Source organism: Calliphora vicina, chromosome 1 (assembly GCF_958450345.1).
Source record: "Calliphora vicina chromosome 1, idCalVici1.1, whole genome shotgun sequence".
NCBI classification, from domain to species: Eukaryota; Metazoa; Arthropoda; class Insecta; order Diptera; family Calliphoridae; genus Calliphora; species Calliphora vicina.
Window position 1 is genome coordinate 96,875,189 of NC_088780.1, and position 18,835 is coordinate 96,894,023.

Sequence of the window (18,835 nt, forward strand, 5' to 3'; positions counted from 1 at the left end):
CTCAGAAGTGAGTAAACAACAGTGAATTTTTTGATATTTTTATAATCATGAAAATTATTATAGTCCGACTTAAATCTTTTTTTTCATAACCAAATCTATTATTCAACTCAATAACCAACAAACCGAAACTTTTAAATTTTAATCGATGGATAGATTTTAGTATTTTCATTATCTTAAAAAAAATAAAACAATTTTTGATGTATACTCACTTTTGAGGCTCAGTGTAGTTATTTCTAACAACTTGAGAACCATAATTGCAAGATTCTTAAAATTTTGCTTAAATAGCTCACTTATTATTTTACGTAAATATTCTGAAAATGTTAGGGATTAGATTAGTGCAATAAAAGTAAATAATTAATTTCGAATATTTGGAAAGCTGTAAACGTAAAAGTATTTTAGCGACATATAAAAGCAACAAAATTATATATCGATCATAAAAATCCATTAATTCTTTATGAATATATTCACAATTAAGTGAATTCGCTCATCTTCACAAAATTTTAGTTCTTGTTTGATCTACATACATACACACATACATAAAATTGAGTAGTTAATGTTCTTCTTTCGATTTATTAAAATTTTGACAAATTGAAGCAAAATATATATTTTTTACGTGAAAATATAAAATTTATATGTTTAACCCTTGGAGGTATAACCAGGTCTGTGTAGACCTTTTGCATATAAAAGTGTGTATAACTTTACTGTTTTTCATGTTAGAAACAAATCCTTTCATGACTTCCTGGAGCAACATTCTCCGGACACAATGAGCAAAAAATCGAACCGATTGTGGATCCTTAATTGTGGTTCGGCTCAATCCAGAATTTCAAATATTTTGGTTCAAACGTCATTACCAGGTCTGTGCAGACCTATGAATAATTTGAACGTTAATAAAAATTAAAAAAGGAAACTATACATATGGTAGCTCTTTTCTATGTATAATGTAAGGGGATTCCCACATTATTAATACATGTGCATAATTGTGGTTTAATTGTATGTATTGCAAAAAATCGGTTTGTTTACAGCCGATATTCAGGTATTCGTGTCTTGCACATACTTTTAGGAGACCTGACTATGTATTTCCAAACAAATCCCATATAGGTCTGCACAGATCTGGTTATACCGTTTAACGCAAAAAAATACCCATACCTCGGAGGGTTAAAAAAATCATGAAAAATTGAAAACGGTTGAAATTGTTCAGATGTATTTCTGTATCGCAAAGCCGCATGTAATGGGAACAAAATGAGATATCGATCATAAAAATCGATGGATTATATTCGAATTTATTCACAATTAAGTGAATTTGCCCATTATCATAAAATTTTATCCAGACTTAAAATAGGCTGGATCGAAACTTGCCCACAGTAAAAAAATACGAAATCAAGATTTTTAAAAATACAAACAAATTTAAAAGATTATTACAATACCTTAAATGGACATTTTTTTATGAACTTTCAAATCAAAAAGAAGATATAAAATAATAACCTATCTCCCTTTAAATGTTACGTGTTCATAGATGGGAAAGCCTTTCTCAAAAATATATTTTTCATTTAATGAACAAAAAAATATTTGTTTTGTAAACTTGTGTAGTTATGCATAATTGTTTAATTATCACAATAGCAAAAATATTAGGTTACCAATAGTAGAGCCAAGTTTGTGACATCTTAATTCCAGTGATTAAATAGCTTTAGGAAACTGCATAAATGCCATTGCTATGGGCAGTGAATATATAAATTGCACATTTAACATAATGAAATTAATGTATCTGAGTGCACAACGTATGAGTTCATAATTGTTTTAAAATGAATGCGGAAAATAAATACGATTACAACATACAAACAGACATATGTACATTTAACAATGTATCAATATGTAAAATACTCATATTAATAATAATGAAAAAATAGCATAGATAAATAAATGCATAAATATGTTAGTAAAATCAAAAGCAAAGATTATAAAACATAAATCATAAAAAAACAAGTAAGAGAGTTATGTATATTCGGCTGTGCCGATTCTTATATACCCTCCACCAATATAATACTGACTCGGATTTTTGTACATTTTGTATAAAAACATTTATTTTTATCAGAATTGACCTATTTTCAATACCAAAATTTGGTATGGATACCAATACTGATTTTCAATACCAAATATTGCTGATCAACAAAGAATATTTGAGAAAAAATTCATTCCCCTAGACCTTCCTTATAATACTTATCGAGCCTTCACGAGACATCTTAAAATTTTACAAGGACCCTGAATATATAAACTTTTGTGGGTCTTCAATGTGTTACAAACAGAATATCGAAATCAATATACCCTCCATCTTTTTGTGGTGTGTATAAAAATCAAACTTACCCCCTTTTAAATGGAAGCTACCTAAGTCCCTGCTTATTAATTGTCAATTGACTAGCAACATTTTATGAAGTTCTTCACGTAGACATCAAAATGATTTTAAAATTGTGTTGATGTATTGTTCTAGCCAACAGCAACAACTGCTAAAAAAAAAAGTTAATAAAAACAATTAAAAATTTGTTATGATTTCTTTTTAAATTAATTTCTGGTCTTTTGTTTGTTTAATATTGACACTCACTGAATTGTTATCAATTGCAATGATTAAACACAAGTTGGCTGCACACTTTTTTTGTATTCGAAGAAACGTTAATACGTGAGTCTTGACGATTTTGGTTTCAACGTTATCCAGTTATAATCACTTAAATTGTGGCCACTTTATTTTTGATAGCAAAAAAGAATTGGCAACAAGAAGAGGCCAGAGTCAAAATACTTGGGTGATAATTTAATGGAAAAAATTGGTTATCAATTAGTTTTTTTTTTTGATTTATTTATACATTTAATTAAACATTAATTTAAGAAATAAAATATAAAACAAATATAAATATAATTGTGAGAATGAGTATTTACTTGGGATGTTATTAGAGAGTAAAAGTCAAGTCACTTACCTGAAAACAAAAATTAAGTTGTAATAATTAAAATAGTTTTTTTTAAATAAAAGTTGTCTAGTATTATTTTCATTGAATATGGTCAAGAATCTAATCAATTAATTTTAACAAAATTTCTCAGTGGTTTGCAAACGGTTTGTTTTTATTTTTGGTAAATAATTCGGTATCTCGAGAGCTATTACAGATATCGCACAGGGCACAGTGGGGCAGAATCAATACTTGTTGGAAATTAATCTGGCACTTCTAAATGACTGGTCCTATGGGGAGTAATCGAGTTTATGTTATAAAAATGGATCCTACAAATGCCATTTTTCTTTCCCAGCCGATTTCAAAAATTATTATATTTTGGGAAAGCGCTCGGCTTGGTCTTGGAAAAACATGCTTTCAAGTCAATATATCAATTAGATTAAAAAATATGACACTTTAAAACTCCGTTCTTCAAAAATATTGGACTTTTTCATACTAAAACATTTTTATAAAAAAAGTCAGAACCAATGAATTGTTGTTGAATAAAATATTAACAAAATTTATAAAAAAAAAAATTAAAAAGTGCAATATTATTAAGGGGCTGAGTTTTAAAAGGTGACATATTTTTGAATCTAATTGAGATATTGACTTGAAATTTTTTCTAAGAGAAAAAATTTACTTATTTAAACAAAAAAAAATTAGTTCGGAATAAATTGGATCAAATTGTTCCAAATATTTGCAAGCCTATTCAAATTTTGATACATATTTTAGTTTTCGAAACTCAATAAATAAGGAGTGAGATCGAAAAATTCTTAACACACGTTTTTCATTACATTTTTTAACCCAAGTATTATTTGAATTTTTTTTTGATCAAGTTACCTTTGAAAAACATGTCAGTTATTATGTGTAATGTCAATTATATTAATTTTTTTGTTAATCTGATTAAAATGAGTGACCAGAAAAAAGTGCGTACTGAAATTATTAAATATTTTCAACAAAACCCAACTTGGTCTTACAAAAAGTTGGCCAAGCATACAAAGGTCTGCCGTCAAACTGTTTCCAATGTTATTAAACAGTACCGGGAGAACTTGTCAGTTGATAGAAAACCTGGTTCAGGTAGAAGGAATGGTCCACATGATGTTTCTAAAGCCAAAAAAATAGAACGCATTTTCAAAAGAGCTCCCAACACATCCGGTAGGAAAGCAGCCCGGTTAGCTCAGTGCTCGGACTATTTGGTACGAAAAGTTAAAGCTAATGCAGGTTTAAAAACATACAAGGCTCAAAAAGTTCCTGACAGGAACGCTACTAAAAATTTAGAGGCCAAAAACAGAGCACGGAAATTGAAGTCAAGTTTTATAAAAAAATATTCTTGCTGCATAATGGATGACGAAACGTATGTTCTGGCAGATTTTTCGCAACTTCCAGGTCAAAAATTTTATGTTGCTGATGCTCGAGGGAATGTTGAAGAAAAGTTTAGGACCCAAAAGCAGACAAAATTTCCCAGAAAGTTCTTGGTATGGCAAGCAATATGCAGTTGCGGCAAAAGAAGCCACTCATTTGTTACAACGGGCTCTATAAATACCGAAATTTACATCAAGGAATGTTTACAAAAAAGGCTGCTTCCATTCATAAGACTTCATAATGTGTCCACTTATTTTTGGCCTGACTTGGCATCCTGTCACTATGGCAAACAAGCCCTTGAGTGGTACAAGAACAATAATGTGGTATTTGTACCAAGAGAGGCAAATCCTCCAAACTGCCCGGAGCTAAGGCCAGTGGAGAGATATTGGGCTCTTGTTAAAAGAGAATTGAAGAGTACAAAAAAGGTGTCCAAAAGTGTGGTAGATTTTAAACGGAGATGGACTACATGTTCGAGCAAAGTGACAGAAAGCACTATAAAAACGTTAATGGAAGGGTTTCCGAAAAAGGTTCAAAATTTCATCACTAGTGATTAAAACTATAAAAATAATTTTTTTTGTAAATTGTAATAATAATTTCAATCAAATAAAAAAAAAATTAAAGCTGTAAGTTTAGTGGTTTCTTTTTTATAAACATATATGTATGTTAAGAATTTTTCGATCTCACTCCTTATGTAACAAAATCTTTATTTATTAACAAAACTCAATGAAATTTTCAACATTTCTTAAATTTGCCAAGATCAAAGTGAATCCCGAAATTGGAGCGAAAGTACCAAAAATTGTACTTACCCATAGGGACCACTTTTCCTTTGGAGCTGGGAAAATACCTTGGGGATGCATAGTAGGGTATTCGAATTATTCGATTTTTCTCTTGTTCGAATAAAACGAATAATTCGAATATGAGATTTTAACTTGTTCGAATAATTCGATCACACGTTTAAAATTAATCGAATTATTCGAATAATTTAAATTTTTTTAAAAAAGTAAAAAATGAAGTTTTATGTTGGTTTTTTAATATTTTATTGTTAAAGAAAAACAAAAAATTACGTTAAAGTTAACAATTCAAGTATTGATAGTGTTAAAAAACATTCGAAAACAAAGTCCATCATTAAATTTCCAATAGAAATATTCTCATCAGATTAACTCCCGAACAATCTACAAAACGATTGACTAGCAAACCCATTAGTTTCCGTTTTGGAGCTATGCTTTAAAAAATTTTAACTCGTTGGACATGATCCTGAACTCAAATACAATATAAACGTATTAATAACATTATTATGTCGTTTATTAATTCGGGTTTTAAATTGAGTAACTAATTCTTTTGTAAATTGATTATTCACTATTTCTAAATTATTTGTAACAAATTATATTATACATCAAGATCTATCAACGTTGCTGAATTTTTGCTTAATAAAGTGGTCTTGGGGAATTACACAATAAAGGGAATCTGTCCAAAGTTTGATATCATTGTCAGTGATCGTAGTTAATTTGAAGTCAGGCAGTGCATGATTGGCGCATTTACAAATACGCAAAAAGTTTATTACCATGTTAGACAAAGATGTTCAACAATGTTCAAAATCATGTATAAGACGAACTCCAAAACGTTAGTTTGCAATATTTGTGTTTATCATTCGATTTATTAAATATTTTCACCACTTACGTACGCGGATATTAACATCACTTATATACATATATTTTAAGATATGGCCTTCATCTATTTCAATGCAATCATTATAAATGTCACCCTCAATATCACTTTCGTCGACCGTTCCAAAATCACATTCAACTCCACTTTAATCTAAGTTAATATTTTGATTATTAATTGCGATTCTTCGAATATTTCGGCAGCTAAATAACAAATATTTTATTCCGTACCTTTAATGTTCATTGGTTCAAGTCCTAAGTTAAAAATTTTGAAAGCTTTGTTTTTAGAATTGTAACTTCTTGCAGTAATATTTATATATTTATAGAAGGAGCTATCCCTTTGTCTTTAGTTATTTGTCGAATTTCAGAAGCAATACAATTTTTGTGAATCATTATTGCTTATTTAAATTTGAAATTATGAAAAATTTTAAGCAATTTAATAAATTTAAATATATAGGAACATTTATTTGTTTTATTCGATTATTCTACATAAAATTGTTCAAATTATTCGTTATTCGAAATTGGCCGTTTTTAAGTTGTTCGAATAATTATTCGTAAGAAATTATTCGATTAATCGAACGATCAGTAGTCGAATGAATACACTAATGTATAGAGGACACATCAAGGTTTTCAAATCGGCTTTCCGTTTTCTAATCCCTGCTTTGGGATTTTAGAACATGTGGCCCAAAGTTGAAATTTTGATAAAAAAAATAGGTCAAATTCCGAAGGGGTGGGGGGGGACATATTCGAAAAATTGGATATATTTATTATAAAAAAATGTTCTTCGTAAAGATACATTACTGAAAGATATAAAATATTTATATATTCTTGAAGTTTTTTTTTAATAAAAAAAGAGTTAAGTCACCTTTTCGTCCAAAAAATAGCAAAAATCTACTATTTTTTTTAATTTTTAAATTGAAAATCGTTTATTTTTTGATTCATAATTAATATGGCTCTGAAATATTTTTTATATTATTAGTAATTTAGTTGTGTAACTAACAAAAGAAATTCGAGTCCATTCGGTCCAAAAGTACGACCTATATTTTTGAAAAAGCGGACTAAGTTATGGCAAAATAAGAGATAATTAGCACACGAAAACAAGTGTTTTCAAGACCAATCTGAGCGCTTTCCCAAAATATTATAACCTTACAAATCGGATGGGAAACAAAAAAATGGCAGGTGTTTAAAAATGTTACATGTCGCTATGTTGAGCCCCCATAGCGCCGCCCCTGGAGCATTTGTAGGTAATAACTTAAACTTGAATACTCCTTAGCTACGCCCGCGTCTAATTTTATCCCGATCGGACTAGCCGTTTAGAAATGCCAGATTTATTTCCAAAAAAAATGATTCTGCCACACTGTGCAGGGCTACAGCTGAGTTTATTTGCAGTTCTTCAGCTTCGTAGGCGAAATGGCGGCCAGTGGGCGGACCGCAAATTTGGTTAACTCGGGTCTCATATTTTTAAAAAAAAATGGCCATAAAATAATTTATAATACGAATGAGAATGTTTGGACATCTTGATGAAACTCCACGCCTTGAGGGAAAATATTAAGCGAAACAGGGGCTCCGAGGTGCACGGATCTCATTCCTGGTAAGAATTTAAGTCTTTTAAATTCGCCGCTGATTAGAGAATTTGTCCTGTCTGGATCATTGGTAAAGTCACTTTTGTGGACACAAGAAGATTGCGGGTTAAAGTACTGATATTTGTGCTAGTGGCATATTTCGGAAGACCAATTATATCTTACTAGGCTTTGTTGCAGAGTCAACAAGGCCATTGAAAGTAGCAGATAGCATTAGGCAATTTGCTCAGGAAACGTGTTGGCATTCTTGATATATTGATAGTTGGAATTGGTACTCGGTCGAGGTCAAATGTGTGTGGTGTCAGAACACACATTCTTACTTTTATCGGTCAGAGCTTTCGAAGTCAGAGATCATCGGTTTGGGTTACCAGGCCGGATGCTGATTTGATAATTGTCCTGGGCTTGCTAATTGACTAGCTAGCTATGGATGCCAAGGATTATATAGCCCGATCTCTCATTGATCTTTGCAGTCAATGTACAAGAAGCAGGACGCAAGGTGGCGGTGATAGACGTATTGATTCTATCCAGTGTTAAGAGCACCGTGAGGTTGGGCTATCTCAGACACATTGTCATTCACTGTATATCGCTGAAAGGTTTTCGGGTTAAAAAATATTAAAATTTACCCATTGTAGCTCCATAAGGCGTTTATACATACTTGGAAAGGTTTTAAATTGTTTGTTATTAATATTATTAATATACATGACTTGAGGTAGGGTTAAACATATTTTACGTAAAAGACCTATCCACTAAATTATATGTATTTTAATTCTTTTATTTATTTCATATTTAGTTTTATTTAAATTTTATGCTGCTCGATATTGCAAGGAACCTAACCGCAAGGGCCTAATATAGTATATACCAGCCGGGCTCATGGAAAACAGCGTGGTTCTTTCCCCATTTCAAAATGGAAAGCGAAAATGTGATAGAAGTTTACATGGGGAAACAAAAAAAAAATAACAATTTGTGAGAAGTCAGGTTGAAGAGGTATAGTTTTAGTTTAATCTACGATATTCTATACCAATCCTAACCGTACTATCGTAGAATATAATATTTAGATTGCCCAAAATTTCACTTTGTCGACACCCCTACCTATAGCGATCTGGTATATATATTCTTTATGGGATCGAAAATGAAAAATGTGGATATTACAAATAGTCTTACACAGACTTACATATACCCTTACCACTAATGATGTCAATGTTTGGCTTCTAAACTGAAATTTCAACTTAAATTCCGAGTTTTTTTATCTTGAATTCCAACATAAATGTTTATTGGGTATAAATAAACAAGACATGTCACTGCCAACAATTCTTATCAATCCCTCACATTTTTAAATGTTTTTTTTTACTTTCTGTATTTTATTGATTTATGTACTTGATATGACATTAATTACTAAAAGAAATGTACACTATTTAAAAATTAAACCACGATAGTAAGCAAATAAATAATAACATAAATGCTTGACATTTCTTTATTTATAAAAAAAGATGTAAAAAACTAAAATTTCTATTAGTTCTTATGAAAACAAAAACTATGTATAAGTCTAAATCCAAATAAAATGAATAGAAAAACACTTGTTTAAATAATCTGTATCGAATTAATTTGTTTTTCAAGAAAATTTTGAATATTATCCAGCTCTCAAGCTGATGAATTTTTTCTTTAAAGTTTAGTTTAGTTTTTAAAGTTGTGAGAAGTAGTTTTTAAGACACATTATTTTAAGTTTCTTTTTTATAATTGCTTAAAAAAAATTATTTATTATAACTAAAAGCAATGTTTTATAGTTTTTCTAAAATTTTAATATTTTTTGCTTTTGTGCATCAAATTAATGCGGAATATTATTCCTCTGTGGTGGGTTTAGAGAACCTTCTAAACATGGAAGAGAATTTTATCACTGCAGTGGAAAATTATATCAGTGAGGTGCAAAAAGTTCAAAAGAAAATTGAGAGGTAAATTTTTGGTTTGAAACATACCTTCATTACGTTTAATACATTCTTAAAAATCTAATTAACCACACCACAAATACACTTAAAATTAAAAGCGACTTAAGTGAAAAAGTGAAAAGTTTTTAAAAGAAGGACAAAAGAGACCCATGTATTGAGGATTTAGAGGGTTAACATATTCTACAAAATATTCTCCGTAACATTTTGCAAAAATTTGCTGAATACATTTTATACCTTAAATGTTCTTTAAAATAAAACTAGGACCGCCTGGTGGTCAAAATTCGACCACTAATAACGTTGTTATACAGTTACTTTTGAGTACATATATGCAAAAATATTTTTCACGTGTGTGTACAAATGCATGTGTATGTATTTAGATGTGCATAAACATGTTGTTGTTGTTTTTCAAGCAAATTTAAAACGCTTTTTACCACTTTTATGGAAAGATTTTTTTAAAAAAAATTTATGTTGTGCACATCTAGAGAAAATAACCTCTTAAACCATATAAGTTTCATCAATATTGGTGGACAATAACATACTTAAAAGTGTACCACAAAAAAACGTGTGGCCTATTTATATAAAAGATTCTTAATAAATGCGAAATTAACCCTCGGCTCTCTTTTGTTATGTCTTATTTCTGACTTTCTGGTTGAATTTTCCGCTTTGGTGTATTTGGGGACTTATAGTAAAATTTTACGGATAATATTATTGCGGAACATTTTAACTCCTTAAATCCCTGTTGTAATGGTGTTTTTTGTTCATTTTTAAAAGAAGGACAAAAAATATCCATGCCTTGAGGATTTAGAGGGTTAACATATTCTACAAAAATATTCTCGGTAAAATGTAAGGATCACATGGTTTCTTATGACGATTAACACTCAAATGAAATTCAGATGTAAACTTTCAAAACGCCGATACACGTGTCTTTTTTTTTCTCCTCTATCAAAATTTATTGGTCCGACCTCGTAATTTTGTTTGGTGTTGTACAGTGTTATTTGCAGAAATAATTGTTATTATGTCAACAATTGGTATTATGTCAACAAGTATTCGAAAATGGAGACAGAACACACTACTTTCGACTTTAAAGATTTGGGGTGTTAAAATTATACAATATTCAAGAGCGTATTTTTAATATTTATAATTATTTTTCTTGTAGGAAAAGGGCATCTTGTCCAGATTCTATTTTTGTTATGAGTTTTGTATATGTTGTTAGCAGATTTGAAATTTATTCATTTAAAATATATAATGTTTTTTGGCTTACCAACGCAAGTTTGACTAGTTTTAACATAGAACTACAATTTATCTTATTATTAGCTGCTATTTCGTGCCTATAGACAAATGGCATGCAAAAATATTGAGCAACTCAGAAATTGAAACAAAAAATTTCAAATTTAATGAGCTTTTTTATCGTGGCAGTTTTGCATTTCTTATTAAACAAGAATATAATTTAAACAATTAAGGAGAGACAAGGAATTAAGCTTTCATAAATATGTATATGCATAAAAAAGTTTCGCATTTTTTTTTTATTTTTTTTTTTCGTTATTTTTCAAATTCAACAATAGTAATTTGAATTTTTTCTGTGAAAAGATATTTTTGTGCACAGTGTTTTAAAGATAATTTTATGTAGAAATAAACGAGACATCACTTGCAGAAATCGGTTTATATTTGCAAAAGTTATTAAACTTTTTCGAAAAAAGTTCGAAAAAATTTACCTTGAAATTAAAAACTGTACAAATATTTTTATACCCTTCAGCTTCGTGAGAAGGGTATATATAAGTTTGTCATTCCGTTTGTAATTTCTACATTTTTCATTTCCGACCCTATAAAGTATATATATTCTGGATCCTTATAGATAGCGGAGTCGATTAAGCCATGTCCGTCTGTCTGTCTGTCCGTCCGTCTGTCTGTCTGTCTGTCTGTCTGTCTGTCTGTCTGTCTGTCTGTCTGTCTGTCTGTCTGTCTGTCTGTCTGTCTGTCTGTCTGTCTGTCTGTCTGTCTGTTGAAATCAATTTTCTGAAGGCCCCAGATATCTCCGGGATCCAAATCTTCAACAATTCTGTCAGACATACTTTCGAGAATTTTGCTATTTAAAATCAGCAAAATCCGTCCATAAATAACGGAGATATGAGCAAAAATCCGAGACAACCTCTGAAAATTTCATCAAAAAACACAATGTATTGCATGCTTTGACAAAAAAACAACAAAACGTATGGTTGGATGTGCAAGCTATGCGTATTTTGTTTTTTTTGTGTTTTGTTTCTTTTGGCGTTGTTGTTGTTTTTTATACAACTAACCGTTTGTTTGGTTGTGTGGATGTGCAAGCTTTGCGTATTTTGTTTTTTTTTGTGTTTTGTTTCTTTTGGCGTTGTTGTTGTTTTTTATACAATTAAACGTATGTTTGGTTGTGTGTTGGATTTTTTGACAAAAAATCAACAAATCGTATGTTTGAATGTGCATGCTTTGCGTATTTTGTTATACCCTACACCACCATAGTGGGGAGGGTATTATGGGTTTGTGCAGATGTTTGTAACGCCCAAAAATATTAGTCTAACACCCACCTTAAAGTATACCGATCGACTTAGAATCACTTTCTGAGTCGATTAAACGATGTCCGTCCGTCCGTCCGTCCGTCTGGTTGGCTGGCTGGCTGGCTGTCCATGTAAACCTTGTGCGCAGAGTACAGGTCGCAATTTTGAAGATATTTCGATCAAATTTGGTACATATTACTTTTTCGGCCCAAGGACCAAGCCTATTGAAGCTGGCTGAAATCGGTCCATTATTTCACCTAGCCCCCATACAAATGTCCCCTCGAAATTGGACTCTATCGGTCATAAATGTTTAATTTTTCTATGTATCTACACAAATTTCGCTGCAAATAAGTTTTATATATACAAAATTCATGTCACCAAATTTTGTTACGATCGGTCTATAATTAGTCATAGCTCCCATATAGACCCGCTTCCGAAAATCACTTTAACGTGCATAAATCGCTTTAAAATGTTGGTATACACACAAAATTCAACATAGTTAACTTTAATATAGACATAAATCTAAAGACCTAATTTCATGGTGATCGGTCCATAATTGGTCATAGCCCCCATATAAGGCCCACTTCCGAAAATCACTCAAAAATATAAATTATTGAAATTTTAAAAGAAAAATATTTTTACTCATTTACTTGGTGTAGGGTATTATATGGTCGGGCTTGACCGACCATACTTTCTTACTTGTTTTTCTTTTGTGTTTTGTTTCTTTTGGCGTTTTTGTTGTTTTTTATACAATTAAACGTATGTTTGGATGTGTGTTGGTTTCATTGCCTTGCGTATTTTGTTTTTGTTTTTTCTTTTGGTGTTCTGTTTCGTTTGGCGTTGTTGTTGTTTTTTGTGTTCTTGATAAATTTAGGATGCTGTACGCTGAAAGTGGGCAATGTACATACATATATACTAATTATAAAAAATAATAACGCATTCACAACAAAGGTGAAGCGTATATAAGATTCGGCATAGCCGAATATAGCACTCTTACTTGTTTTATAGTTTTTTTGTTTTTTTTATTCATATGCGCTGGGAGAGAAAATACTAAAAGAGGTGTTAATGAAAAGTTGAATAACTTTTACAATTTTCATCCGATTTGAAAAATTAAAACCGTGTTTTGTTAAGAACTAAATTTTCTTTATACATTGATATAAATTTTCATGTATAAACTTTCATACCAAAATAAGCAAAAACTGACTGAGTTGACGAATATCACTTTTTTTAGAATAACTTCTGAATTTGAGAGTGTTTCTGAAATTTTTTGACACAATTTCTAATGTACTCAGCGAGACCTATAAATCTAATGAGAAAATACATAAAAACACCTCTTTAACTTGTGTTAACATCTCAATTTTATACAAAAATTCAAAAAAAAATAAAAAAATTATTTTTAAGCTTTCATAACTTTTTTTTATAATGATTCGTTTTTATGTTCCAAAATACAAATTATAGCTTAAAATCCCAGCTATTCAATTCAGAAAAAATATTATTCATCCATTCAAAAGTTACAGATTTTTGATCCGAAAATGACCAACATTTTCCACTGTGCACTAGGGTGGCCCTTAATAAACGAAAGTTGGATTTTGGCCATTCTCACCCTCCAGTTTGGTGAACATTAGCAAAAAAATCATCCTGAAAAAATTTTAGGTAAATCGGTTGGGGTTAAGACCAATGAGCTCTATTTCCTTACTCTTATGAATTTTAAGTAAAACCTATTCAGAATATTATAGTCCAGATAATTCAAAATATACTCTGAAACTTCTACTAAAATCGGAAGACGTTAACCCTTAAATCGTGAAGGTCAAAGGTAAAATTTTTCAATATTTGGAATTTCTCTTGGAAAGATTTCGAAATGATCGAAATGGGCCGATTTTGATGAAATTTAACAAAAATATAACATAAACTCTAGGGTTTATAATAACAGCACAAGAATGGAAATTAACGCTTAATGGCACTTGGGGTTAAAATGACACCAAACTTTTAAAATCATAATTTTTTATGGTTTTAGAAGTTTGGGGTCATTTTAACACCAAGTGCTATATAGGGTTAATTTTAATTTTTCTGCTGCTTTTGTAAATACTAGGCTTTGTGTTATATTTTTGTTAAATTTCATCAAAATCGGCCCAAAAATATACAACATTTCGAACATTTCAAAATCTTTCCAAGAGAAATTCCAAATATTGAAAAATTTGACCTTTGACCTTCACGATTTAAGGGTTAACGTTTTTTGATTTTAGTAAAAGTTTCAGAGTATATTTAGAATTATCTGGACTATAATATTCTAATTAAGTTTTGCTTAAAATTCATAAGAGTAAGAAAATAGAGCTCATTGGCCTAAAAATTGCCAAATAATTGGTTTTTCTCGAAAATTTCAAAATTTAAATCGCAGGTACGGAAAAACTATAAGAGATATTTTCATAATTTTTTCACGATTTAATTCCCTACTATACTCTTAATAAATCCCAATGAGATGATCAAAAAATTCTGAAATTTGTTTAACAAAATTTTTAAAAATTTGAAAATGGAGTTTTGAAACTGCCGTTAAAAAAATTAAATTTTTTTGTTCATACCTAAGAATAGGTTAACGGTATCCTACGAAGACAAAAACTCATATACAAGTAAATATGGACATATTTTAAGTAAAAATGAGCTTTTATTTTAATATTTCTCAAAATATGTTAATTTTGTTCCAACATTTCTTGTTCTAGTGGCCTGAGACACGTTAATGGCCTGGCGAATTTTTAATAACTTTAAAATTTTTTAACCGATTTCTGTTTTTTATGTCTCATTAGAACGACAATTACGTACACATTTCGATTCTTTTAAATTGAATTACAAAAGTAATTTTTTAATGGCAAAATTTTTACAAAAACTGAAAAAAATGAATTTTTTCCCCTTGTAAATGCATCTCAAAACTTCAGAGGGCTTGCGGCACGTCTTAACCCCAACCGATTTACCTAAAATTTTTTCAGGATGATTTTTTTACTAATGTTCACCAAACTGGGGGTGAGAATGGCCAAAATCCAACTTTCGTTTATTAAGGGCCACCCTACTGTGCACCGCAGGCCCGATATATCTAAAAAACTAAAAAAAGATCGAGTAAAATTAAAAAAAAAAATAAATAAAACTAAATAATTCTTGAATTAAAAACGATAACCGACATGTTCATAAATGTTTTTTGTAGATCTTCTCTATGACTATTTATATCTTAAATATCAACTCATTCGGATTATAAATAGATTTTTAGTAATTTTTTTAAACAATTTGAAACCCAAGGTGGCGTGTAATTTTGCTAATTAAGCGTAAAGAGCTCTATTTACAACTTTGGTATCTTTGATAATCCTTAAATGTCCTTTTTGAGAAAACTTTTTTTGATCTTCAAAAAATAATCAAATTGACCTCTAAAGAGAGGACCTAGAGGGTTAAGACTTTTCACGAAAATATCCCCCATAAAATTCTATAATATAACTCTGACATTAAGAATTCTCTTAGACATTAACTTACAACATTTTCAGTTAGTTAATTTGACCCACTGTAAAAAAAATTCAGACCAGCTGGACTATAAGTTTATTCTACAAAAATGATCTACTCAACATGCCCTTTCAGAATTATACGGTTGCTATTCTGTTCCAGTCAAAAAGTCTGAATTTGTTGGACAGTGTAATTAAAGTAAGTTCGTCGCTTTTACTTTCTATACTCAATTCCATTTGCCTGCGATAATAATTTTGCAATTTTATTAAAAAAAATTGACTTAGCTCGTTTGCATAGCACAAAATGAACTTAGCACTATTGCATACCAGAGTATAACAACAACGATTGTAAAAGTTTTTTAAACAAACTATGTATTTCTACTTATTCTAATGTTTTGTATTAAAATCTAAATTTTCATGAAAAGAGGACTTATAGATTCATCGCTTCAGAGCCAACAAGCATAAAAGCTTTGTAATATATCAACCAAAGATTTCGAATTCAACTAATTCAAAATCATATTTTAGCACACGAGTTATTATTCATTTCAATTAATTGTTCTTTATATTTTTTATCGAATTAAAATTGTAAAATAAATTAGAATAATGTTTAAGCCTAATGTTTTCTTGACTTCCTCGTGACCCCCCTGGAATGTCTATACTTATCTCTAGAGGCCCGCGGATACCAATTTGAGAACCGTCTAAATTAAACACTTTCTTAAATATATTTTTAGTTTTCTGGACGAAACCCAATTGGAACATAAGAAAATTAATAAAAGTGAAAATTACTATGGCGAGCCCATAAATGCTTTTAGTCTCATAAAGAGACTGGTGGTGGACTGGAAGCATTACAATGAACTCATAGCCATGGAACCGGAATTTAATGGTAAACAACAATAAACATATTTATCAAAGTACATAAATTAACACCTTCATACTTTATCCTTTATAGAATTCAATAACAACATAACAAAGTTGGAATCGAACTACACTAAAGCTACAGATAAAGATTTGGAAGGAGCAGCCCGTGGCTTGTCACGTTTACAAAGCATGTATCAATTAGATACCAATGAAATAGCCAAGGGTTATCTACTCAATGACAAATACAGTGAAGATTTGACAGCCCATGATTGTTATATTATGGCGGTCGGTCTATATAATTCCAGTGAGTTTTTGCCAGCCAGTGAATGGTTTCTAGAGGCTCTACAGCAATTGGATGATGTACTTAGGGAAGGTGAAGTGGATCCCATGGACAGTTTTCCGTTTATATCGTATGTGGATATATTGGAATATTTACATGTTGCCTTATTTTATGCTGGTAATTATTTATTTTATAACATTTGTATAGTATTTGAGTATTTATGGCTTTTTTACAGGCAATTTCAAATTGGCTAGATATATGAATCAACAGCTATTACACTATGATCCAGAAAATCGAATTGGTTTGTCCAATAAGGAATTATTTGAAAAGGCGGTGATAGAAGAAAGGCGGCAAAGGTCAATCAAAACACAACCAAAGGTACTTACTTATATAAACTAAAAACTAAAGTGTCTATTACGACACTTTTACATTAATTGTATATAAATTAGACCACATTCATTTAGTTCACTTAAAATTTTATTAAAAATCCTTTAAACTGTTCAATTAACAGAAATCTGAACTAAATACTTTATACACTCAAGTATGTAGCGGGGAATTGACACAAACCGATGCTGAAATGCGCCATTTACGCTGTCGCTATGTTACCAACAATGTGCCCTACTATTTTATAGGACCCTTTAAAATGGAAGAACTTAATCATGAACCCTTCGTGGCATTCTATCATCAAACTATATATGACACAGAAATCGAACAGATTAAGAAAGCAGTTGATACTAAAGTGGTGAGATCGAAAATTGGAAATCATCAGTATTCGGAAAAACGCACGAGTAAACAGTCATGGCTGTATTGGGAAAAACATGAGTTTTTGAAAAAATTGTATCAACGATTAGAGGATATAACCGGTTTGAATATGGACACATCAGAGGCAATGCAAGTGGCAAATTATGGTATTGGCGGTCATTATGGGCCACATTATGATTTTTCAGAGGTATGTTGAGACAGTATTTTGGAAATTATTTGGTTAATTTGTTTATTATTTGTTAATTTATTTAGGATCCCAAAACTCTGTTTGGTAAAGATGAAAATCGTATATTAACGGCCATGTTTTATGTAAGTAATTTAATGGTTACATTTAAAAAAGCAATAAATTAATATTTTGTTGACTTACAGATCAATGATGTTGAATTGGGTGGTGCTACCGCTTTTCCTTTTCTACATTTAGCTGTGCCTCCCATCAAACACAGTCTGGTGTTGTGGTACAATCTGCATGAGTCCACCGAACTTGATTACCGTACCAGACATGCTGGCTGTCCGGTCTTAAAGGGTTCAAAATGGAGTAGGTTTTTAGAAAATAATTGAAATTATTTAAAAATACTAAATTTATAATTAACTTTCTTACAGTTTGCAATGAATGGTTCCGCGATGTGGGTCAGGAACTCAAACGTTCTTGTGGCCTTCAACCGGTGGGCGACAAATACAAACATTTATATTATATAGCTTAGTCAAATTAAAATAATTTATTTGTTAAGTTATAAAGCAATAAATAATATGTGAAATTATTTTTTATTTTAACTATATAATTCACCTTTTTCTTTTTTAATTTGGTTGAAAATTACTAGGGACTCATTATGCTGGAAAATAATTTCTCGTTTAGTATTCTAGAAATCAAATTAATATTTCCTCATGCTTTTAACAATCTCTTAAAAGTCACGTAGTCAGCTCACAATATGTTTGTATGCACAGTGGTCTGTGAGTGCCAACAATCAGAAATAGAACAAGTTAGAGTGTTATTAGTATTATTCCAACACCGACCTTAAATTATACCGATCGACTCAGAATAACTTTCTGAGACGATTAAACGATGTCTGTCTGTCCGTCTGGCTGTTCATGTAAACCTTGTGCCCAAAGTACAAAAAGCAATTTTGAACACATTTCGATAAAATTTGGTGCATACAATTATTTCAGCCCATTGATGAAGTCTATTGAAACTCGCTAAAATCGATCCATTATTTAACCTAGCCCCCATACAAATGTCATCCCGAATGTGGACTTTATCCGTCATAAATGTTTAATTCATATAGGTATCTACTAGAGTATTCATTCGACTAATGATCGTTCGATTAATCGAATAATTATTCGAACAATTTAAAAATGGAAATTTTCGAATAACGGATAAGTCGAACAATTTTATGTAGAATAATCGAATAAAACGAATAAATGTTC

At 30.5% G+C, this 18,835-nt stretch overlaps 1 protein-coding gene across 1 annotated transcript; it reads left to right on the forward strand.

The window, feature by feature from the left end:
* Positions 1-9,339: 9,339 nt before the first annotated feature.
* On the forward strand, positions 9,340-18,114 carry PH4alphaSG1 (prolyl-4-hydroxylase-alpha SG1). The gene is made up of 8 exons (XM_065501353.1): positions 9,340-9,515; positions 16,245-16,396; positions 16,463-16,828; positions 16,887-17,029; positions 17,163-17,600; positions 17,666-17,722; positions 17,783-17,948; positions 18,014-18,114. Exons 1-8 carry the CDS (start codon positions 9,340-9,342, stop codon positions 18,112-18,114), a joined length of 1,599 nt encoding a protein of 532 aa, XP_065357425.1.
* Positions 18,115-18,835: the final 721 nt, after the last annotated feature.